This window comes from Lagopus muta, chromosome 6 (assembly GCF_023343835.1).
Source record: "Lagopus muta isolate bLagMut1 chromosome 6, bLagMut1 primary, whole genome shotgun sequence".
Taxonomy (NCBI): Eukaryota; Metazoa; Chordata; class Aves; order Galliformes; family Phasianidae; genus Lagopus; species Lagopus muta.
In genome coordinates this window covers 25141451-25166540 of record NC_064438.1, presented here as the reverse complement: position 1 = coordinate 25166540, position 25090 = coordinate 25141451, and the positions used below count along the sequence as shown (strand labels likewise).

Genomic DNA, 25090 nt, shown 5'->3' with positions numbered 1-25090 from the left:
AGGACGAGAAGGAAAGAGCTCTGGCCCCACATTCAGACATTTTTGCAGATGATAAATAATCAGAGCATTCAGAATTTGTAAGAGCATTTCACGGAATGAGGAAGCCAGGCAACGGGGCCCTTCGTGAAGCAGCATAAAATGTTTAGACTCAGCATGGAAATTGCAACAAAAGGGTTGCAAAACATGTGTGCAGCCCTAAATAAAATGTGAAGCAAGGAAGCGAGGCTGAAGAGCGCTGGTACAGCTGGAAGCTGTTATTTTAGAGAACAGCACAAGGAGGGTGGCAGGGAAAGGGCACAACTGAACCTGATGATGTGCTTGGGAAGGAGAGGGAGCACAGAGAGAGGGTAACAGCCCCCATGGAAGTGAGAAGGAAAGAAGGTAAATAGCTAAAACTGTGGGTCAGTAGGCTCAGTAAGGTGCTGGGCCTGCCAAAAGGGATTTGGATTATAGGGATATTGCAGAACAAACAATGATGTCAGATGGTAACACAAAGGAAGCACTTCCAACGTTCTGTTTAAACACAGATTCAGAGGAAAATCCCCATTTTTTTTTTCTTTTAACTGGGAAAATGAGCTTTTATTTATTTATTTATTTTTAAGTGGAGAGAGAAAAGAAAGTATTCATTTTACGGATATCCTCCATGTCTTGGCATATTTATGTATTCTGTTAAAATCTATTCCAAAATGAGTGGAAAAAATGATCCTCCCGGACGGCTGAACGTGCTACCGAAACCTACGGTTGAACTGGACGGCAAAACAAGAATGCCATCGGGGGAATTTCCTCCGCATTTAGGACAGCACCTAATGCGGCAGCGGAGCGGCGGCGCTCGGTGACACAGAGAGCCGTCAGCAGGGAAACACGAAAGGCATCCAGACGGCTGAGCTGCTAGAAGAGCCGCCGGGTTTCATTGCGAGGGCCCTCAGCATCAGCTCCGCAGCCGAGAAAACCTTTAATTTGCTGGGGGCGGGTTTGCTGGGGCGGCTCGGTTAGGGCCATGTTGTAGACTACAGCCACCTCCTCCCGCCCAGGCGCTCCCGGCCCTGGCGCCGCCTCCCCGTCGGGCAGGGCCGTGCCGGGGGAGGGACGAGCGGAGCGGCGCTGCGGGCAGAGCGGTGCGGTGCGGAGCGGAGTGGCAAGAGGCGGCGGGATGTTCAGCTGGTTGGGGAAGCAGGGCGGCGGGCGGGAGCGAGGAGTCGGCGGCAGCGACGTGGTGCAGACGGTGACCGGAGGGCTGCGGGATCTCTACCTCCGCAAGCTGCTACCGCTGGAGGAGCACTACCGCTTCCATGAGTTCCACTCGCCCGCCCTGGAGGAGGCTGACTTCGAGAACAAGCCCATGGTGTTGCTGGTGGGGCAGTACAGCACCGGCAAGACCACTTTCATCCGGTAGGTGGCAGACCCTGGCCCGTGCCCCGCAAGTGGGAACCGCCCCGGCCGAGCCCCGCTCGCCTCCTGCGGGCTTCGCCGCCCAAGCAGGTGCTGGCGAGGAGCTGGGCGGCGTAAGATGCCCCGTGCTGGGGATGGGGCTGCTGCCGGGCGTGCTCGGTGTTCTGTGGTTCTTCTCCCAACTTCCTGGTTAAGGAGGTTCTCTCGATTTCACGTCGTGCTGGCAGTAACCTCGTTGGGTACTTCCTGTTAACTTTTCTCAGAACTGGTTTGCGTTAAAAGGCATCAGTCATCAACGACCATGTAACCTTATCTCCACCTTTTCTTTCTCCTAACTTCAAGATGTAGTTGGTACTTTTGTAGTGTTTTCGTATCTTTTCCGTTCTCGTTGTGAAGTTTGCGGGGATTTTAGGAAGCTGCAGAGTGCCTGCGTTTATCTTGGTGTGTTTGTCTCATGTTTCATTTTGGTATCTAAAGATGGGCTGTGAGAAAGGAGGATACAGGCTCTTTAGCGGGATCTGTTGTGATAGGACAAGGGGAAATGGTTTCAAAATAAAGGAGGAGAGATTCAGCTAGAATGTAAGGAGGAAGTTTTTTACAATAAGGGTGTTGAGGCACTGGAACAGGTTGCCCAGAGATGTTGTGGATGCCCCATCCTTGAAGACGCTTGAGGTCAGGCTGGATGGGGCTCTGAGCACTCTGATCTGGTGTGGGTGCCCCTGTTCATTGCAGGGGAGTTGAACTAAATGGCCTTTTAGGGTCCCTTCCAACTCGAACAATGCTGTGACTCTATATAAAGATCGTTTAGAACTCTGCAGAAGATGCTGAGAGGTCTACGCGCGAAGATTTAACCTTCTGTAAAGGATACAAATATGTCCCTTTCAGTTCTAAAGGTTACTGCCTGTAACACTGTTTCTCTTTGCAATGTATGGCTCCCTCCCTCCTGCTCTGCAGAGCAGAGTTTGCCTTTGCTCACCTGTGCTATTTCAGATGTTTGCAGAGGCATTTGTGTTCCCTTCCTGCTTGGCAGCTGCATGGGAGCTCTGGGCTGAGTGTGGCTCTCTGATGGGTACTGAACTCCTGTGGACACACAGAGCAGGTTTGCATTAAAAATAGAAGTGGGGCTGTCACTAAAAGAAGGGAAACTCAGTTTCAGGATCCCCAATGCTAGCTGAAAGGAAGTCTGTGTTTGTGGGCTGGGTGACTTAGGTTTTCCTAGCATTTCTTTAGACACCCTGATTCATTTTCACTGTTGCTTGTGCTCACATGATAGCTGTGTTGGTGGTCTGGGTGTTTCCAGAACAGATTGCCCAGAGAGTTGGTGGATGCTCCATCCCTGGAGACGCTCAAGGTCAGGCTGGACTGGGCTCTGAGCACCTGATCTAGCTGTATGTGTCGCTGTTCTTTGCAGAGGATATTGGCTAGATGGTCTTTAAAGGTTCCTTCCAATTCAGTGATTCTGTGATAAATCATAGAACACCCCAATTGTTCCTACATGTGTGATGAGGGCATGGACAACCTGGAGATAGAACAGGCCAGAATACTGTGCACCTGAACATGTGCCACCTGCCAGCTGAATTGCTGGGTCATTTCATAGGATTTTTTTTCCTTTCCTGTAGCACTTTGCCTTGGATGAGAGTTCGCATTCTTCCTTTATGGGCATTCAGAATTTCTGTCCTTTACAGGTGCCCATGTTAAGTACTGGGATTAAATCAGTATGATGGTCCTCAAGGTTGTTCACAAGTGCTTTTGGTGCCATTGCTTTGTAAGTAACATGTTACCACTTTAACCATAAAATACGGAGCAATGGGGCTAACTGGTATTAACATACTGTCTGGATGAAGAAGGAAACTTCATTTCCAAACGTTTTACCCTAATTTCCCACCGCAGTGAGACTGTAGTCATCTCTGCTGGGGTAGGAGGTCTGGACATAGTTGAACCTTCTGGTAAATGTCAACTGAACTTGACTGACATAAAGGTTTCAAATCTGTTTTCTCATACTTCTTATTAAAATCTCTGACTGAATGGAAGAAGCAATTTCTTTTACTGTGTTGTGCCCTTCTTTTTCCCCACCTACCCCTTTCATCCCATCCCTATTCAGGTAAATCACAGTGTGGTTTCGTTCTTCACGGGATGCTGGAGATCTCAGGAATTGACCACTGAGACCCTGTCAGTGACAAAGCAGTTCTTAGTTCTCTGCAGGCCGACCTCAACACCAGCACATTCCCGGGGGCAGATAAGCATTCATTACATCAGGGTTTGCCATGGAGTAGATAACACCTGTAGATAGCAACTGGCTGCAGCAGGATAGAGAAACAATTTTCAACAGCAGCAGTTTATAACGATAGTATAGAGATTATGTTACAGCGATTGATATTCAAAGTCCAGTTCAGAGGGTGATTTTTCACAGGAAAAATGCCATAACCTCTCAAGATTGTTATAATTCAGGGTTAATTTTCTTCAGAAGGAAGTTAAGACCTCATCTCATTTTTCCTTTTATTGTTGCCAGTAGCCTTTTGGCAAGCAAGCGTTACTTTAAATCTTAACTAAAGCAACTTTTTGCTTCACCTTTCTTCATTTTATTATCAGAAGGACACGCTTGGTCTATTTCCGTGTTTGCTGTCACGTTCATATGTGAATCCACAAATCTGTTCTGCTGGTGATTATTCATTTCAGTTTTAGTCATTGCATTTACCCAGCACAGTGTAATCTGATTTGGAAATTATCGTGAGAACTGTACATTTTCATGGCTCAGACACATCCACCCAGTTCCTTCCACCAAATCTTCATGGAAAACACTGTGCAATGTGCAATGACCATATATCCCAGGAGATGGAAAAACAATCACGATCAGCCCCTCTTGTTTTTATCCTTGATGCTGCTGATACACTTTGCACTAGGAACAATGTAGTGAAACCAGGAGGTAGAAGACTCCTGGTTTCACTGAGTAAGATGTATTATTATAACACCATTTTAGTCAGGTATCTGACAGTGCTGACAACTCAAACAGCAATACCCAGGCCCAAGTGGTAATGCTTGTCTGATTGTTTTTTTAATAGGGTGGGAGGATGTCTGAGTGCCAAGTGCTTATCTCTGTAAGCTACTTGGCACTGTACCTATGCAGCTTCTGGAATGCTCTCAACTTCCCATGGCTGCTTCAGAGTGGCAAAAGGAGGGACAGGAGAAGAGAATGGTTGTGTACCAGAGACAGGGGTCGTCTATGCAAGTCTGTAGTCACTGAGCTTTTACTTTCCTTCCCACCATGCATTGAGCTTCCAGTGTGATACATTTAACTTATTAACATCTTCTCTTTGAGAAGTGTGAGAGACTGAGTGTTGGGTTTTTCTTTCTCACCTACTTTCTTGCTTTTTTTTTTTTTATTGCTTTCTTTCTCTTGCATTCTTCCATGCACTTACTGTGACTGTGATGAGGAAAACCAGAAGTGAATTCCTCAGCTTGCCAGCTGATGATCTTACTGTGCTCAAAGATATTTATGCAGAGATGAAGGTGGTAAACTTTCTTCTATTTACTTCAGCCAGAGCTGAATTCTGAGAAAGCTCCCTATCCTAGCAGTAGTATCTGATGTGCAGTTCAGTGTATGGCAAGAATGGGCAGCATCATTTTTTTGTTGGAGTTGACAGGGAGAGGCCTTTATTTCTTTGTTATTCAAACAGAATGAAAGCACAAAGGAGAATGCTTCTTAACTAAAGCAGGGGAGATTTAGATTAGATTTTGGGGAAATTTTTCATTCAGAGGGCAATGAGGTACTGACACAGGCTGCTTAGGGAGCTGTAGGTGCCCCATCCCAGGAGGCATGCAAGTGCAGGTTGGTTGGGGCCCTGGGCAGCCTCATCTGGTGGGTGGCAGCCCTGTCCACAGCAGGGGACGAGATGATCTTTAATGTCCCTTCCAACTCATTGTATGATTCCATGATTGTATGAATTCTTGTACTGCAGCAAACATTTCCTGCTGGTTTTATGTTCTTAAAAACAAAACAAAACTAAACAAAAAACAACTGTGGGGGATTTGTGGTATCATGTAGAATGGAGGAGAGCAGCCCTATGAAAAGAGGCTCAGTTGGTCTTTCTATACATTGCACTGCATCCTTGCCCACTGCTCATCTGTTCAACTGGCCTGTGTTTTTTTGTTAGCGTGGCTGAACTGAAGCGTGCAGACTTTAGATGATTATCAGCATCCGCCACTGTGAGTAATCATTGCTATCTCTGGAACCTTGTGAACTGGTTTCCCGGAGTTTGGCTATAGATCTGGCCAAGGGATGTAGACAAATGGTTATTAGTGCAGCAGAAAGGTTATAGCCCAGGTGAAAACAAAAGGAGAAGAGCAAGTTCCTCGAGTCAACAGGATGTCTGCTGTTTGATCCAGACTGTCTTTGGAGCGCTCGCTATTTTTAAGCATTCTTCCTGTGAATCTTTTTGAACTCCCTCTGGTGAAAATTCCTGAAGAGGGCATGTGGTCACGGATACTAAAAATCCAGGTAGTTTCCTGTGCTAAAATCACACGCGATACAAAGACATTTGCAGCTTTTTAGCTTATAGAACGCTGCTCTTCCCTTTTGTGTGGCTGAGTGAAAGCGGTATTTTCATAATGAGAGGAAGTGTGATATAGTTTGTACTGCCAGCACTCAAGATCTTGGGGGTTTATTTTAGGCTGTCCTGATTCTGGATGTGCGTCTGTGAGCCAGCGCCTTAATGGAAAATACCTGCCCTGCAAAGTGCTTGCTGTCTGCTAAAGAGCTGTGCCAGGCATAGCACTGGCTGCTGGGTGGGACCCGTATTTAGAAGGAGCTCCTGCCTTCCTGCATTGTCACCACTTCAAGAGTCTGGCTTCTAAAGCAGCATCTTTGAAGTCAGCATGGAAGTATTGCAGCTCCATAGCACTTTGTTCATATTTGTTCTATGTCTCAAATACACAGCTAATTTGAATTTACACTATTTTTTTAAGTACTGAGCTGAAAAAAATGCATGTTGAAAATTCTCTTTGCAAAAAAACTCTTTGCAAAGTTTGCAAGTGTTGCACGTGCTGGCAGCCTCATGAGCAACGTATGAGATTATTTTTTAGTCATGTAAAAGAAGACCACCACTGAAGGTTCATCATCAATACCTGCCAGTTTCATGAGCTTTTCTGGTTGAGAGCAGTGATCCTATTAACATGGAGGTGTCCTAGCCTGCATATGGATCCCCTACACAGATGTAATAGAATCATCAAATCATTAAAGTTTTCAAGGATTCTTAAAGGCCATCTAGACCAAATCCCTAGCAATCAACAGAGACACCTACACCTAGATTGTGTTGCCCAGAGCCTGGTCCAACTTCTGTTGAGTGTTTCCAGGGATGAGGCATCCACCTCCTCTTTGGGCAACCTGTTCCAGTGCCTCAACACCCTTGTAAAAGACTTCTTTCTTATATCTCATCTGAATCTCCCCTCTTTTATTTTGAAACCATTTCCCTTGTCCTATCACGAAAGACCTGCTAAAGAGTCTGTCCCCTTCAAGATGTGGTTCCTTGTGATTCTGTAGGATCTGGGACTTCTTTTGTGTGCAATTGATTCAGTATGATGTTTTTCACTGCTGCTCCGGGAGCTTCTTGTCAAGTCTCGACTTGCTGTATCAGACTTGACCCACTGTCTACATGCAATCTGTGTCTGTGAGCAGATTGCTCACAAGGGACGCAAGATGGTTTCTATCCAGCATTTCATCCAGCGTGATCTCATGCCTCTAGTATGGTTGTTACCTTTAGTCCTGAAGTTATACGTGTCTAACTTATTTAACAACAGTTTTCTAATATACAGGCCAGAATAAAAGCCCTTTCTTCACTTCCAAATAAAAGTAGGTATATGTTTCCTAACTGTGTTGTCTCTACCTGTGTAAAGGTGAGTTGAAGTTAGTAAAAATCCTGTGTTGCGACAGAGTTCATTGAATGGTTAGATCTGTCAGCAAGCTGATGCTGCTCATGTGCTGTGTTTCAAACCACTCCCTTTCAGTACTAGAAACTCTTGTAAGGGTTGAAAACATGGGCAAAAGAAAGTGATATCTTTTAGTGTAAGCTACAGTACTGTGATCTCTGATAGAAATATCCATCTACTCATAAAAGAAACTGGAATTTGATCTTTTTAACTTTTCCTAGCTAATACAAACATTGAAATGAAGATAAAAATGCAATTTTGTGGTTCTGTTGTGTTTACTAAATTTATGATTCTGTTGTGTGTATCCTTAGGAATTTTCAAAGGCATTGTAGTTATTGACTTTAGTCTTACTGCTCAGTCATTCATTCTGTTACTTTATATATTCTCCATCAATAGATACCTGCTGGAACAAGACTTCCCAGGCATGCGGATTGGTCCAGAACCTACCACGGATTCTTTCATTGCTGTGATGTATGGAGAATCAGAAGGAAGCGTTCCAGGAAATGCCCTGGTTGTTGATCCTAAGAAGCCATTTCGTAAGCTCAGCCGGTTTGGAAATGCTTTCCTAAACAGGTGAGATCTGATTGTTTGCTATCTTTTGATTTTAAGTCTCAATTTCTACTTAATTCTACTTTCAAGCATCAATATTGCTTGCCAAGTCTTTTTTGCTGTATTCGTTTTGAGCAGTATGAAATAAATGTTCAAATAGGAGCACTAGCTTAGAGCTGACTTGGTTTTAAGACACTGTGCCTGCTGGAACTCAGGATTAGTTTGGACACAAATTCCTCTGCTCGATAAAACTAATAGATAAGTACTGTTATTTAATACTATAGTTATAGTACTTATAATAGATGATAGACAAATGCTATTATTTAAAAACTACCATCCAAAATACAGAAATATCTACTTCCTTTGATACTGTCTTATTCCTTTAAACTGATCTCATACACTGGAGATTTTTCAGAAACTCTTTAAAGTTGTGAATTGTAGGGATATCTGTAAAAAGACCTGTGAGAAAGTGATTTGTTTTGATGGCTGGAACAGATGAAGCTGGTTTTCAGGCTCTGCAGTAGACCAGAATAATAGCAATATCTTCTAGATGCTTGCTGTGCATTTACAAAAGTTGTTCGGGGGCTGTGAATGTTGCAATAGGTAGCTTAACTCACCATCTAAATATTTCCATTTGGAAGTTATTAATAACTTTGTCCGTAGTGTGTGAGTAATCACCATGTTTTCTTCCTGTGTTTGATGTGGTTTGACATGGAGGTCTACTTTTGTGAGCTAATTAATCTAAATTGGTTCTCTCTTAACAATAATCTTTCCTGTTTGGCTGATAAACACTGGCATATGTGTTAAAAGTTTATCATGTACAGTTTTATCTTTTGCTGTGCATATTCATGGAAGAAAGTTTATGGCTGCTCATGGTCAGCTTGGCTATCAGTTTTCTGAGAGATAATATCAGCTGTGGGAAGCTGCAATCAGCTTCAATTTTAAATATTGTCTTTGGGGTCCCTTTTCTGTGAGATGACTAGCTAAGTTCTGTCCTTCCTCATCATTGTGCACTAGGTTATCTATGAAAACAGCTGATATAACCATACTGTGAATGGTGTTTTTCACCATAAATAAGTATTTACACTGAATGTTTAATAATGCTACATCTTGTTTGAATGAAAGGGTTTTGTTTTTGTTGGGGTTTTTTTGTTTGTTTTGGTTTTTTTTGTAAACCATCAGTTTAGCTCATGGTGTCAGGCTCTGAATCATATGCAAGCATAGGTTATTTACTGGATAAAGGGATGTACATTCAAAGTATCTAGCTAAATTATTCAAGTACTTTCGGTGACTGTGATATTGTTATACTGCAATGCTGTAAGCAACCTTATCTTCCTCAGCATTCACATTAGCTCCTTTGTCTTTGTTTTGCAGCTGAGATGTAGTTGCCTCTTTCCCCAGCACCGCCCTCAGTCTGCTGCTCTGATCGTATTGCTGGTTATTCAAAACTGGCATCTCATTTCTTTCCTACTTAGTTGAAAATGCCCTACACTTCATTATAGTATCTTCAGTAAGCCCCACTGTTCTTTCTTTGCTTTCTCATGGCAGCTTTTTATTTGACTGTCCAGTTTGTCTTCTGTGGTAGAGTGCAAGCTTTGCAGAGGCTGGATTACACTGTGCACCTGTCAGTATAGTCTTCAACCACTGCCCCATAAGAAGATTAAACTCTTATGCAAATCTCTTAAAAGCAGTTCATGATGAAGGGAGGTAAAGTTTCTTGGTTTTTTTTAATCATGAGTTATTCCAGAAGCATCAGAATAATTTGAGTCTTACATGTGAGGTGTTCTGAACCTGAGGGAGATGTAACTCTCAGAGGCTGTGTGAGTTCTTATTTTTCATAATACCACCACTGAATTTGTGTCCTGTCACATACATAGGAGATTATTACTCTAAGCACATTGTCTGTAATTTAAACTTTCAGTTCTGATAGTATGGAAGCTTTTTCTCTTTAAATAGTATTATTTTATATATATATATATATATATAATTATATATTATATTTTATATGATATATTTTAAATAGTATTATTTTAATAGTATTTCTCTTTTTAAGATAAATACTATTTATTTACATTCCTCTGCAAAAGCCATCCCAGAAGGTTGGTAAGGTAGAAGCAGTCGCCATTCAACCACTGCCAGAGCAAATGAGGGCTGACTTGGAAGTAATTTAACCATATTATCTGCGTGGCTTTCCATCTACTTCCTTTCTCTTTTGACTATCTGAATTTGAGCAAAAGTCAAAGAACATGAACCGTCATTTCTTATATATGCCCATCTGGATCCTAGCAAAATGTTTGTTTTATACAGTGTGATGATTTTTGGTTTTCTGAATGTTACATGGATGGCCCATGTTTTCATCTCTTTGTTTTGTTCAGTTTAGTTTTGAAAGTGTGGTGACAAATATAGGAGTAAAAGGGTTCACTAAGGACTTCAAAAACTTTTTCCCCCTTTTCTGCTTTTCCCTTTTGCCTTTCATTTTTGTTTAATATCATTTAAGTCTTCCTAAAAGCTAATACATAAAGGAGAGTTCTCTAGGCACAATTTATATATAAGCTAGAGCTCTTTGGTAATATTTATTTCTCTCCACCTTCCTGCCAGATTCCTGTGTTCTCAGTTGCCTAACCAGGTGTTGAAGAGTATCAGCATCATTGACAGCCCAGGTATCCTCTCTGGAGAGAAACAGCGCATAAGCAGAGGTGAGTTGCAGGAGCTGAAAATAACTGAGCACACTTGCTACCGAAGATGGTCTTTGAATATTCGATTCTGCTTTGCTGCTTTGGAATCCAATTTTCTTTATATTCCTCCTTCTTCATTTCTTAATTTAAGAGGAAGTAATGCTTGGCAGTATTAAAGTATCTGCTGCCACTTCAGTAACAGTATGGAAGTGAACGTGAAATATTCAGAAAATGGAAGCATCATTATTATCAGTCATTGAAAAAGTGAGTGAGTGAGTGACAAAATTTAATGCTGTCAGGGATTGCCAAGGAAGCACCAGACTTGATGGGCGTGTGGAATAAGGTTGTGGTTTATTCGAGGGTCAATTTCTGAACAATATGGTATGTACCTTAATGGCCTAATTGGCCTGCCCTTTGATGCAGTAGATTTTCACATAGGCAGTGCTTGGTCATAAGTTTAAGCCCTTCTTATCTACTGACAGGGTTTTAATTTGGCTAGTTATATTTAATCAAGATGTTTTTTAATGTGTTAGGGATTGTCTCAAATACATAACTTGGGATAATTCTTCAATAAAAAATGTGATTCTGCTGGATGCTGTTTAACTTTAGCCAGCATGGTTGTATCATAAATGAGGTTTGGCAGTCAGCATTCCTGGTGTATCTGCACCTTGCTTTATGGAGCTATTACATATGCACTTATTGCATGCTGTTTTGTTTAGGCAACGTTGTGCTTGCCTGTGTTTGAAATATTTTGTAGTCAGATATGTTTCCTTTATATGACTTCCAAATTGCTTATGCAGATCTGGTACTAGTGGTTTTGTGGAGTGCAAATTTGACTTATCCTGTGATGCTGCACTGCATGGCCTGTCTGAACTGCTTCTAGAATGACTTCAACATATGCTAAATAAGCCTAGTTTATTTGAAGTTTGAGTTGGTTAGATTTCCTTCTTAAATCAAGAAATACGAATAAAAGCAGATTCTACAGGGTATTTTCTGTTGTCCTTAAATATGCCTGTATCAGACAAAATTCTGTTCCTAACTGAAGTAAGGCGACAGCTTGTACTCTTTGCTGTTGGAACTGCCATTTCCTTTCTGAAGGAATTTGGTTACAAGACTTAACCATGGGTACTCTTTTATTTGCTTGCCAGGAAAGCTCTAAACATACCTGGAGATTCTTTAGCAGAATTTCTTTTCTGACAGCTTCAGACTTTTGTATTTTGAAATTTTACAGGGTTTTAATTTTTGCTTGCTTGTTTCTTTTTTTAGTCTTCATCATCTTTTTATTTCTTTTTAAGGTTGTTTTGCTAATGAAACTTGATGCTATTTTCTAAAGGATATATATATATAAAATGAGACTCTTCGTAATCCGACAATGGAATGTGACATGAAATAACACCTCAGAAGTATCATTATTAGTTGCTTTCTATCCTGTACATGATTGGTACTTATTCACATCTGAGTTTTTCAGTTAGGTTTCTAGAGGAGTAATTATAGAATCGTTTCAGTTGGAAGAGACTTTTAAAGGCCATCTAGCCATCCTCCCCTGCAATGAACAAGGACACCTACAGCTAGATCAGTGTGTTCAGAGCCCCTCCAGCCTCACCTTGAGTGTCTCCAAGGAAGGAACACCCAGGAAGTTTAGCTTTTTTTTTTCTGGCTATGTTTTAGCATGTTTGATGGAAGAGTAAAAACCATTCTCAGGTTACAGGACCTCAACTTCACTCTTTTCATCAACAAGCGCATATCAACTTTTAATTTCAAAATACAGGAAAAAAGTGAAGGGACTGCAGAAGTACGGGTGGTGCATTGCTTTCCAGCTTGTTATATTTATAGTCCTGGAAAGATGACAAAGTGGCCAAGGATGAATTGCTTTTTGAAAAGCTGATTGCATTCTGAAGGATAAAAATGTGCAGTGGGGACAGTATTCAAAGCTGTGTTTTTTTTCTGATGCACCTTTCCTGTTCCCATCATCAGAAGGAATATTTGCCCGAAGCTTCCTGCCTGTCAGTTCACTGTCTGTGTAAGTGACTCGATGAGAAAGTGCAGATGTGTGCTGGCATTGTCCCATCAGACAATGGCTGTCCCTGTGCTGCTGCTGCCCCGTGAGTGCGCGAGGAGGTTCTGCAGCATCACTGGGGACAAAAGCTGATTTCAGACACAAACGTGGGTACAGTCTGCAATATTTGGAAGGAACAATGAGTGTAAGGAAAGGAGAAAGATGAAGCAACGGCTGCCAGGGTGTGGGGAGGAACTGCTTTGAGAAAGGGAGGAGAATTTGATTCATGGCTGCTACAATGGTTGTCCTCAGCAGGATTAAAGTAATTACTCAGAAAATGTGATGGCTTTTGCTCTTGTAGTGTTCAGGGACCATGCCTTGATGATTTTACTGCAAATGCCGTTGAATGCATGGTGCCAGAAAAGGAAACGTACATTTTTCTATCTGGGAAGCTAACTGGTACCAAAACCTAAGGCAAAAGTTTAAAGAAGCATGGGGAAAGAGCTCATCACAAAATGCAGGACATTGCTTACCTTGCATGTTTTAGAAACAGAATTATTAGATACTCATAATTTTCTCAGTTCTGTGTTATTTCTGAAAATGTAGTTGGATATTAGGAAAGGTGATCCAAAGAACTGTGTCAGGCTTTCCCTGCAGTGATGCACTGTAATCCTTGGGATCTTGCTGCCAACAGGAATGCAGGTTTTCATTGGCATAACTGGAAACTCACTCCAGGACAGAGTTAACAAAAGAAAAAAAAAAGAAATTGCATTTTTTGTGTGGGACTAAGCTGCGTTTGAAATACTAGGCAAGTTTATGTGCATGCCTGTCTCATAACAAGAAAAGAGCAGTAGACTTTTTTCTGGCAAGAGCTGTTCCTATCCAGGTCCAGAATTTGTGTGTTTGCAGGCTTATTTTTATGGCAATTGCTCCAACACTCTGCCTACCCCAGCTTCATGAAGTAAGTGGATATTTTCTCCAAACATGGAGGCTCTTCACTGCAGCATTCATCCATGAGTTACCTGTGTGCTGCTGCTGCTGCAGTAACACCAGCCCCAGGGCTGGAAGAACTGGATGCCCTGCCTGTCCCTGTTGGCAGAGGTTGGGTGCCACCCATTAGATTCTCCCTGATTGTTTCCTGAATTGGAGAAACTCTGGGAGATGGTGTTAGGGCAATCCAGAAATCATTTACTTTGGTCTCCAAAGGAGAAGTCTATCATTTGTCTTAATCTTTGTTGCTGACTGGCACAGCAAATTGACCCCACTTGTACTGCATGATTGCATAGCTATGGGCCTCGTGACTGTTGTGCGAAGGGCTGGTACTTTGCCCTGGGCCAGTAATACACAAGAGTTACATGTTCATTGCTCTCATCAGTGTTTGCAGAGCTGGTCAGCTTGCACCATATATCTCCCAACTTTTTCATCTCATCCACGTAATTCTGTTTTGTTCTCTGTGTCCTTGCTGAACATGTTATGGTCACCTTATCCTGGTGCCTCTGCTGGAGGCACTGGCTCCATCCCACCTGATGCTCAGGATGAGCTGAAGTGTTCTGCAGTGCTGCTCCCTTCCATCCCTTAGCTGGATATGAGGGTGACTTGTGGCTTTGCAATATGCACTTGCAAGTAGATGTAACTTCTGAGACACCCTCAGTCTGGATATAGTAGTTGACAGTAGTCTTTGGGACAAACTTTTGAAGAAGTAGCAACAATAGAGCAGCAAAAGGCTGAGAAGCATCTACACTTCTTTCTGAGGGGAAGTGCTGGGCTGGAATATCAGTTCCTGGTCAGAGTTTGCTGTTCCTTACTCAAACAAGATGAGTCGCATGCATACCCAGCCCAGTGCCATATCATTTGTGGTGAGAGCAGATAGAATTTGTCACTTCCAAATTAAAGAGTTCCTGAAATGCTTTTTGATGTCTGCATTAAGCTTTCATCTGCATTTATAAAAGCATTCAGACAGGCGCTACAAGCTGTCTTTCCTTCAGAACATCAGTTTCAGTTGGTCAGAAAGGTCACTACTGATTTGTGTTCTGTAACCTGTCACATCCTCAAAGCCATCAGCACATCACTTGTAAGTTGGATTTCAGAGTTTGCTGTGGCAGAAATAACAGCAAGTGTTGCAATGTAAAGCGATAGGAGCTTGGAAATGGTTTTTAAGTCCAAAAATTTTTGATTGTTGACTTAGGCTGAAGTGCTGCATTTGTACTTGTTAGTACAGATAGACGGTGCCTCCAGGGTGGCTGGCATTAACAGTGAGAGGAGATCCTGTGATAAGAGCCCCACGAAGCTGCTCAGCTCACTCCATGATGAAATCAGAACCTCTGGAAGGAGGCAAACGTGAGTGTATGCTGGTAATTAACAGCAGCATGAAAGATTGTAGTGTGGGCAATGGATGGAAAGGTTGAGGAAAATCAGAAGGGCAGCAGTATTAACAAAAGGTGGTAACAGTGAAATCTGTCTAAAGAAATGTAGGATACAGTTGTTTTGACCTCACTGTCAATTCTTTCCTAGTTGGTCCACCTCCTCTTTTTCTCCAGGGAGATGCTATCATCTCCTTATTCTACACCCCTACCCTACATTCTCTGAGACTCTCTTCTCTGAGCAGGAAAACTGTAATAGTGTATTCTCTCCTCAGGCTATGACTTCTGCCAAGTCCTCCAGTGGTTTGCTGAGAGGGTCGACCGCATCATTCTCCTTTTTGATGCCCATAAGCTGGATATATCTGATGAGTTTTCAGAGGCCATAAAAGCATTCCGGGGCCAGGATGACAAGATTAGGGTTGTGCTTAATAAGGCTGACCAGGTGGACACACAGCAGCTGATGAGGGTCTACGGAGCACTCATGTGGTCCCTAGGAAAGGTGATCAACACTCCAGAGGTGCTGCGGGTCTACATTGGCTCCTTCTGGGCCCAACCTCTCCGAAACACAGAGAATCGAAGGCTGTTTGAAGCAGAGGCACAGGATCTTTTCCAGGATATCCAGAGTCTCCCTCAGAAGGCTGCCGTGCGGAAGCTCAACGATCTCATTAAGAGAGCAAGACTTGCAAAGGTAAAGATGTTAGCTAAATTAACTGAGGATTTTTTTTTCAGTATGCTCTTTCTCATTCTTCCCAGTCTTTCTCTACCCAGTAAAGAATCAGTAAATTGATTGAATGGTCTGTTTTTCAAGAAAGAAGATGCGGAAGTAAATAGGAGGAAATAAAGACATGTATTGGGAAGCCTCCCTAACTTTAAAGCTGATCGTTACAATCAGATCATTTATAGGCATTTCTATGAACATAAAATAAAAATAATAAAGGTGAATTCAAAACACAGTGCCTATGGGGCACGCACATCAGCTCAAGAAGGTGAATAAGCTATATATTTTTAGGATAGCAGCAGTGTAATTCTTCCGGTGTCATCTTTCTGCCTTGTGCTCTGAACTTTGATTATTTAAATTATTTAATTATTGATTCAAACATCTTTGCAGCATTGCATGGTATTTTGGGCTCTATTTCCATACAACTCTGTTCTTAAGCCCTTCTTAAACACGTTCAGTAACCCAAAACAAGTGCAAACTGTTAACTTCCTGTCAAATTTGGGTATTAGACAACTTTTTTTTTTTTTTTTTTTTTTTTTTTTTTTAAGTCCTGTGACTCACTTTCCCATTCTGATGAGAATTCTTCTTATCTTTAAGAAACATACATGCCTGTTGGCACACACCAGCAAAACTGTTACTGCTTGTCAACTGTAGACATAATATTTATTAAAAAAAAAAAAAAAAAGTTCAGAAAAGTATTTTAAACATAAGATCCATAATACTGCCTAATATTATTTATAAACTGTCGTGGAAATATCCCTGCTTAATCGATTGTCATTCTAGAAAATATTCACGTCTCCTCTATTAAAAAATGCCATTGTTTTATGTAAAAGCCATTACTTCTTTATGCTGCTTTTTTTTCCTATTCTGTAGGAACTTCAGTATATCTGCAATTAAAATAAATGTATTCCTTTTAGATAGGAAGTGGTGTTGGATGCACATCATCTACACAATCTATTTTTGCATAGCTGTTGTTTTGTTAAGTCAGATATGATTTTAAGTTTGAATTTAAGACATGCAAAGAAAAACTGGTTACGCTATTTTATTTTATAAGCAAATATATATATTTTTTTTCCAGATTCTAGTAGGATTCTAAATGAATGTAGTAAAAGAATGGAACCATCCTTTTCCCTGCATAAGTTATGTGCAAGGGTTATACAGAATACTGTAAAACACATTCTGCTGTGGTTTGGTAGGCGTTAATTATACTCACTGCCATATAGGCATCCTCATGTTTTTCTACTGATGCTTTTTGTAGTAGCCTATCTTCCCCCAGTATTGTCCTGGACCATATTGCTCACTGCCTGGCCACACAGATTGTTCTGTTGGTGAAAGGTGATGGGAGGGCAGCAAGTGGAAGAAATGTATCACTTGGGGAAGAGTGGATGGAGGATCAGTATGTGGGATGGATGTTGGTTTATCTTGATCCCAGCAGATCAGAAACTCAAAGAATTCTGCAAGTATCCAAGTGGTTTAGGACTTGTTATCCTAAATCAATGTCTTTACTTATATGATAGAATCATTTTACTTTTCTTCCTGACACTTTGCACAGCAACCAAGTCATGCTATTACTATAGCATACTGACTGCTCTGTCATCCTTTTGTGGCTACATATATAGACTGTATGTGCTCACTTTTCTCTGAGTAAATAAGCAGGAATACAGTGTTACTTCAATTAGATAGGCAAGCCACTTAACGTACTGGGGTTACTCAAACCATTACCAATTGCTTCTCACAATAATTGGCAAGACAAGTAAATAGTGTTACAGCTCTCCACTGATGACATGGATGGACCATCCAGCTGATGCTATCTGTACAATCCATGAATGTAGCGTCAGAATGATATCTCTGTAAAGTGCTGTGCAATACTCCTTCTTAAACTGCACTCAATTTTCTTTTCCTCAAGTGTGCATCTTTTTTTAAAAGCAGTTGATTTCATTTTTCCCTTAAAAGGAATGCTTACAGCAGCAAAATCTATTTGACAGCTCTTTCTCTAATTGTGAGGTTCCACAAACAACTGTTGATAATTTTGCCCTTGAGGTATTTTAGGGAGTATATTCTTTGTGCTTACTTTTGTGACCTGGGTGAAGAACAATAATGTTGTTAAGCTTAGATAAGCAGTAGTATTGATTTCAACTTTGCTTCTTCTTAGGTACATGCTTATATCATCAGCTATCTGAAAAAAGAAATGCCCTCTATGTTTGGAAAAGAGAACAAGAAGAAGGAGCTGATCAGCAGGTTACCTGAGATCTATAGCCAACTGCAAAGAGAATATCATATCTCAGCAGGGGACTTCCCTGAAGTCAGGAAAATGCAGGTAAAATGATAGTTTGCACTTACTGAAATCATATTAATTTTCCAACAAGATTGCCAAATTAAAGAAGATAGGACAGAGTGTCTCAGCACGATAGTTTGGAGCCTTCAGGCAAAAAGCAAAGGAGTAACAGAAATGGCAATCAGTTACTCATATTAGAATGACATGGAAGCAGCACAAAATGAAAATAACTGATAATTTCCTTATCGTGTCCATTCGTAGATACAAGACTGTAGAAACTGCTTTAAGGAATGAGAACTGACCTTTTAGCCAATATTTTGTCTGTTGTGGCAGAAAATACTAAACATTTCTGAAGATGCTGCAGATAAAATTGGGGTGTCCTAAATATGGGTATTCTACTGCTTTTGTATTGCTAACAGATATTTGGATAGGTGAAGATACCTGTAGTCACACATTATTCATGTTCACCTTCTTCAGTTCTTGCACTCACTGATACTGTTTGCTAGTAACAAAGGAATTGTATTACGTGAAAAGTGTGCCTTAAAAGGTTTTTTTTTTTTTTCCTCTCCTTTTGAGATTGTATTATGTGAAGAAGAAAGATAGAAGTTCTTATTTTATACTTGTATTGTTAATTTTTAAGTATGTAGTCTTTTTTTTTTTTTAACTCTGTATAGACTTTTGGCCACTTCCTTTACAGAAGGACAGCTGTTGTGTTATCAATGCTTTTCCATTTATTATCCAAACTTTAGTTCACAGTCCTTTGATCTCAGATCATTGGCATCTTATATGATGTTTGAATTAGAAGATAACTAATCTTCCAAGCTGATGAACTTGAGATGAGGAGTTAGTCACAGCTATGATGGAGAATGTTTTTCAGATGGGCATTTATATATAATTCCCAATTTATGTGGGATATTTAAACACTAAACATATAGAGTGATGGCTGATTATTTTAATCTGTCTATAGGGATGCGCAAGTTTCTTCTATGAATTAAAAGATTTAACTTAGGAGTCAATTGTGTGAGACAGTAACTTGTAGATTTAGCACAAGATTTTCTTAGGCTGAGAAAATTGCTGAGAAAGGATTTCATAATGTTAGGTTTTAGAGGGAGTTTTGCAAGGGACAAGTTGAGCTTTTCTCTTCTTCCCTTTGCCACTTCTGTTCATGATAGGAAATAAGAAATATTACTTCTCAGTTGGGGTACTGAAACAATTTGCACACAACTTTATCATATTAATAGTGTATATCACTAAATTTCAGCAGCAGATGGCAGCAAATGTATACGTGAAAGACCATGTCTGTACTGAGGAAAAAACTGTGAGAAAATAGATAGCAATAATCGCGCCTCGGATTAACCTCATTGGCTACGATACTGCCACCCTTTGCTTTCTAAAATGTATTGTACATAATAAATCTAAACTGCTCAGTTGCCACAAGTCAGGTGACTGTGCATAAACATTCACCTGATTATGCATAAAATTCTGTTTATGATTGTGCATAAAATTCATCTGATTTCAACCTGATCATTGTTGGTTGGAAATTTTTCCTTTGAGAAATCCCAACTTCTTTGTGCACAGGTGAAGTAACTTCTCTGTGCTTCAGGTTTCTATGTTTATTACAGTTCAGATGTGTAGAGGAGTAGCTTTAACATCATCTGTTTAAGCAGTTTAATGCCATTCTGGTTTGGTTAGTTTTTTTTTTTAGTGTTGTGGGTTTTTCTGTGTGTGTTTGTGTATAGGTATGTTTCACCGAATCACAGAATGGCCCAGATGGGAAGTGACCTCAAGGATCATGAATCTCCAAACCCCCTGCCACAGGCAGGGCCACCAACTTCCCATTTTATACTAGACCAGGTTTCCAATGTACCTCTCTTTCTGGATAGTCTTCTGCATGTAGAAAAATGAAAAATATATTTTTAAATTTTTCTACAGTCTGACATAGGACTTGCTTGGACTTGTGTTGAAATAGGGCATCTCACCTAGTTAAAAATCTCACTGGGGTTAGTAGGAGTTTATGTAGAAGATGGAAACTCAGCAGGAGGAACGAAATGACTTCATGACTTATGGCAGCTCTTTAAAAAACACTGCTGCTCTTAACCCAACTCAACCTAACTTTTCTTTATCGATAAAGGATATTGCTTCATGACCTACCCACAAAAAAGAAGTTTAATCTATAAAATCAGAGCAGTCCTGCAAACTCCTGGATTTATTTTTAACCTTAAGCACTTGCAGTAGGGCTAGGAGGACTAAGGCCCTACACACGTACTTACAAGGGAGTATGCAAGTAGGGCTTTAGCCCTGCCAGCCCTTCTGCATACTCCCTTGGAAGTATGCAAGTAGAGAAGAAAATCATCAAATGAAAAGTTGTTAGGTAACATCGTCAAATGCTCTGTTCTTAAGCACTGCCATTTTGAAAATCAGGTTGTAAATGCAGTGTTTGCTTTGCTTCTCTTTCAAGACAAATTCCAGTTTCCGTTATGGAAACTACTTCAAAAAGTTACAAGTTATTTTAACTTGAAATCCATTCCCTACATTTTCATTGTATCGAAAGCTTTTGTAACTACTGTCACCAAAACCTTTTTTATATCATTGACAGGAGCAATTGGAGATGTGTGACTTCACTAAATTTCACTCTTTGAAACCAAAGCTAATTGAAGCTGTGGATAACATGCTGGCCAACAAGATTGCCTCCCTGATGAGCCTGATCACCCAGGAAGAGAGCAATATGCCCACAGAGATGGTACATGGTGGGGCATTTGACGGCACCATGGCAGGACCTTTTGGCCAGGGATATGGAGAAGGTGCAAAGGAAGGAGCTGATGAAGATGAGTGGGTTGTTGCTAAAGATAAACCTGCTTATGATGAGATTTTCTATACTCTATCACCAATCAATGGTAAAATATCTGGGATCAATGCAAAGAAAGAGATGGTGACTTCCAAACTGCCCAACAGCGTTTTGGGTAAGATCTGGAAGCTTGCAGACTGTGATGGTGATGGAATGTTGGATGAGGAGGAGTTTGCATTAGCAAAACATCTCATCAAGATTAAACTGGATGGATATGAACTGCCTGGCACACTACCTCCCCACCTGGTGCCACCGTCTCACAGGAAACCATTGCAGACAGCAGAGTGAAAAATACTAGGGGAAGGATGAGGATTTTGGATATATTTCAACAAAGGTTTTGAAACTACCAATGTTTTAAATTAGGCTTAGATATTTAAACCCTCATAACACATTTCATGCACATTACTGAAATCAGAAGCAGGGAAATGTTTGTGTATTAGTCCCTGCTGACCATCACTGAGAAATGCTTATCCACAAGTGCCTTGTATAAATCTATCATAATGTGTGATGGTAAGGTGATGCTGCTTCCATATCTTGCTGCCTCTACAACCATAAAGCAGTGAAAAAAATCCCATTTATTGAATAGCTGACCTTCACCAAATGTAAACACTTAAGCAACCACAAGTTTCCCCAAACTATTTATTTTAGTTAGTGCAAGGAAGCTCTAAATGTTACATTCACCTGCCCATACAAACATTTTCTACGCTAAAAGCATACTTCAGATGTTGAATGTTAGCATCTTTTTTGATATATCTTATTTGAATTGGGAGTACAGTAAAAGAGGAGTTGTGGCAGGAGTCTTTTAAGAAGTGCTCAGAATATGACCAGGCTTGTTTATGAGCAGACTGGTTTTAAAACTTCAGTACTTAGAGCTATAAAGTACAAAATATATTTCAATCTGTCATCACTGTGTCTTATCTGAATATCTGCTTCTTCAGATTTGTACAGCGCTATATACTCAGTATTATTGTTGAAAGAACAGAATCTCCTTTATTCTTTGCCTTCAGAGTGTCTTTTGAGGTTTCAGTTTAGCTGCACTACAGACAAATTCCTGAATGTTTCAAAGTGAGAGCAGAATGCTTTCATAAGTTTGAAAAAACATAAACTGGTTTTCATTGAAATAAAGCCTCAGATTCTGTTAAGAAAGAAAAGGTGCATCATTCAAAGTCAGCATCTTCAAAGTACCTTGAATTGTCTCAGAAGATTTTCATGGGTATTTAATTCCTATTTACAGGTAATGATACAGATATCTGTATATATTATTTTATATGCTTTTTTTATTTTTTAGGGAAGTTTTTATCTTTTGCCAACACATAGCTGACAACCACCAAAGAGAGACTGGATTGATATGGTGGCAGATTTGAGAGATGGAGCCATTAACAGGGATCTTTACATTAATTGAAATAAAGTTGTAGACTGGCCTCTCCAAATATTATTCCTTTATTGTAAACAATCCACAAAAGGAATAGATGCTTAGTAAACATTCATTTTTCTAACAACGCAATCAAAATGTTGAACATACTGATTTTTATCACTACTTTAAAAGAAGTTAAGTTTCTGGCCCTGTGAACTTTAGTCTTTTGGGGAGGGCCAGTTCTTTTTTGAAGTCACACTTAGCAGTCAGGTTAGGTCTATGACTGGGAGCAAGAACTGACTTGTACTCCACCATCTGTAGTATGAAATGCCCTGCATATCTAAGGTACTGTAACTTCAAGCACTTTTTCTTTGAGTCTCAGTAAGGGTTAGCAATAGTGCCTTCTGAGGTGGAACAAGCCAAAAAGTGTTTTAGCATCCTTGCAGCAGTATTGGGGAGGAAATTAGTTTGAGTGTTGTGTCCAAGTTAAGACTTCCGTCTGATCTGTAGGTGATTTAAGAAGAGCCTCAGCTTTTTCTTTAAATCATACATTTGTAAATTGTCAGTCAGGTTTCATACTTTGAATCTTTCCAGACCTCCTATCTTCCTGCATTTTTTCTATAATGATGTGAAACTACCGTGAAATTTGTGACTGCACTACCATGTGAAAAAAATAAAGCTATTTTAAGTAGTGATGGAAAATCGCCTTCATCTTGCCAGGCATCCAGCCCTGTGTCAAAGATATTCTGGCATAGTTGATCATTCTTGTGGACTTGCTTTCTTTCATATGTCTTAGTTTTGTTCTCTTATCATTCAACTATACCATCTTTATTTCTGTTAGACCTATGTTAGAAGCCAAGATAGCCTTTGTGCATCTCCATTCTGTTCCATATAGCTGTGAAATTTAACTGTGAACCTACTGTATTTCTGTAGAGTAACCCAACCCATTTTCTTTCTAACTTATTTTTGATTGAACACAAGGTATCATATAGACATTGCAAGGGTGTTAAAAGTCAGGCTGCACCAGTAGTGATGTGTGTAGTGTCTGTAGTCAGTGACAAATTTGTGCAATAATGACTACATAGATCAGCATTGCAAGGACGGTTACCAAGAAAAATAAAGAAAGCTTGCATATTGTGACCACTGTAGAGTGTGAAAAACTGAAGAAAGTTATTGATCTTCCAACTCTGTCTTGCCTTGCTCTTCTGCTGAACGGGATTCCAGGGTGGACCTGTGAATTCCCACTACATGTAGCTTCCAATGCATTAGAGTGGTGTTGATCCCATGCTAGTAGAAATATCCTCCTGCAGTGAAGGGAGAGGGGCAAAATAGTTTCTCAGTGATTTATTTATTTTTTCTAGTTTTATTCGTAGTAAAATGGACAATGCAGGCTTTTATTCAGACTCCATGAGAATGTGCTAATTTGGACTAGAGGAGACAAATTGAAATGTGTCATTTTGATAAGTTAAAATACTTTGCTTAGATACAGTTGAAATGGTTGGCTCTTTTCTTGCAAGGGGAAGGGGAATGCACGAAGCATATATAATAAAAGAGGTGGATTTGCTCTGTTGATCTGGAAGAGTAAAAGCATGCAGAGCTGTGCACATAAATATATATGCAGATATGTGGCACCATGCACTGGCGTGTATGACCTCTGTTAAGACTTAGTTGATAGAAATTCAAGTACATTTCACTTGGACTTTAAACTGCAATTTCTTGCATAGCTAAACCAATCTGTGCTGTTGCTCAGGGGATGTAATCTGGATAGTGCTCTGCTGAGTTAGTGAGCCAGTGTGTGGAGTATGAGAAGGGAGGAAGGGAACAGGATTGCTTTCACATGAAATTGTGCTCTAGATAGTTACTGGGAGCATCAATATTAGATCACCTTTGTTGTTTGGTTGATGTTGTTATTAATCTCTTCTCAAGAAAGAACAAGGTCCTGGCTTTGTGGGTCATTTTATGCTTAGGATTTTGATTACGTTTTCTGTGAGATCATTCAAAACTGCCACGAATTCATCCTGTGAAATCAGTGCTTATTGGTGTATCCTGCTCCTGTAAGCGCAAGTAGAGAGTGCTGCTTTTTAACTCTTCTCCGACTGTTCTGCTACAGCTGTAATTCCCAACCATAATTCTATTCCCATAGAAGTCAGTTAGATTTTTGTTGTAGACTGGAAGAGAAAATGTGGGATAACTGTTCAAAGGTTACAGGGCCTACACTACAGGACAACAAAAGACTTTTAAAACTGTGAAAATTTGAAAATGATGAGTTTGCAAAGATCTTCAGATAGGGGTGAGGTCCCAGTTGTTAGTTAGGAATGGTATGGATAAAAGCAGCAGTATCTATCTGCTCCCTGACTTGAAACATCATTCATCTACAATACTTGAAATGTACCCTCTTTCTTCTCACTTCCTTCCATTCACAATATGCACTCAGTTTGGTGGAATTCAAGCAAAGAATTTGAAGTATATTAGGTAAGTATAACTTAATATAACTTAACATGGAGAAAATGAACATGAACTTTTTCTACTTCACATGCTTACCTTTTCTAATACATTTGTTAAATACCGTGTTTTCCCTTCAAAGGCACTCGTTTATTTTTGAGGGAGTTTGACCTGTGTACAGAGCATTTCACTGTGTCTAATTAGGTAAACCAAGCTCATTGTTATTGCACTTTTATTATACAATAAATTCCTTGCAGATATTGTAATATATTTTAATATGCTTTGTAATCATTTTTAGAAAGTGATGATAAAGAATGCTGATTTAATAAACTAATATTGAACTACCTGACATTTTTGTTTCTACTTTTCTTTCTGAAAGGTAACCTTTCAGTAGCCAGATTTTTTGGTATTCTTCTACTTAAGGCTCATAGGCATAGTAGCTATTTGGCAAGCTGTTTCTCACCTCAGTTTATGTTTCTACAATAGGTTGTGGTTATTCCTCTTCTGCGTCCTTGTACTTGTTGCTGAAAATACTATCTACATCAAGGCTTGGTTCCAGAGTCTA

At 40.2% G+C, this 25090-nt stretch overlaps 1 protein-coding gene across 1 annotated transcript; it reads left to right on the top strand.

Moving 5' to 3' along the window:
• Positions 1 to 989: 989 nt before the first annotated feature.
• On the top strand, positions 990 to 24874 carry EHD4 (EH domain containing 4). Its single transcript, XM_048948922.1, has 6 exons — positions 990 to 1389; positions 7708 to 7884; positions 10459 to 10556; positions 15167 to 15579; positions 17762 to 17926; positions 20481 to 24874. The coding sequence occupies exons 1-6, from the start codon at positions 1151 to 1153 to the stop codon at positions 21015 to 21017; spliced, it is 1629 nt and encodes a 542-aa protein (XP_048804879.1). The 5' UTR covers positions 990 to 1150; the 3' UTR covers positions 21018 to 24874.
• Positions 24875 to 25090: the final 216 nt, after the last annotated feature.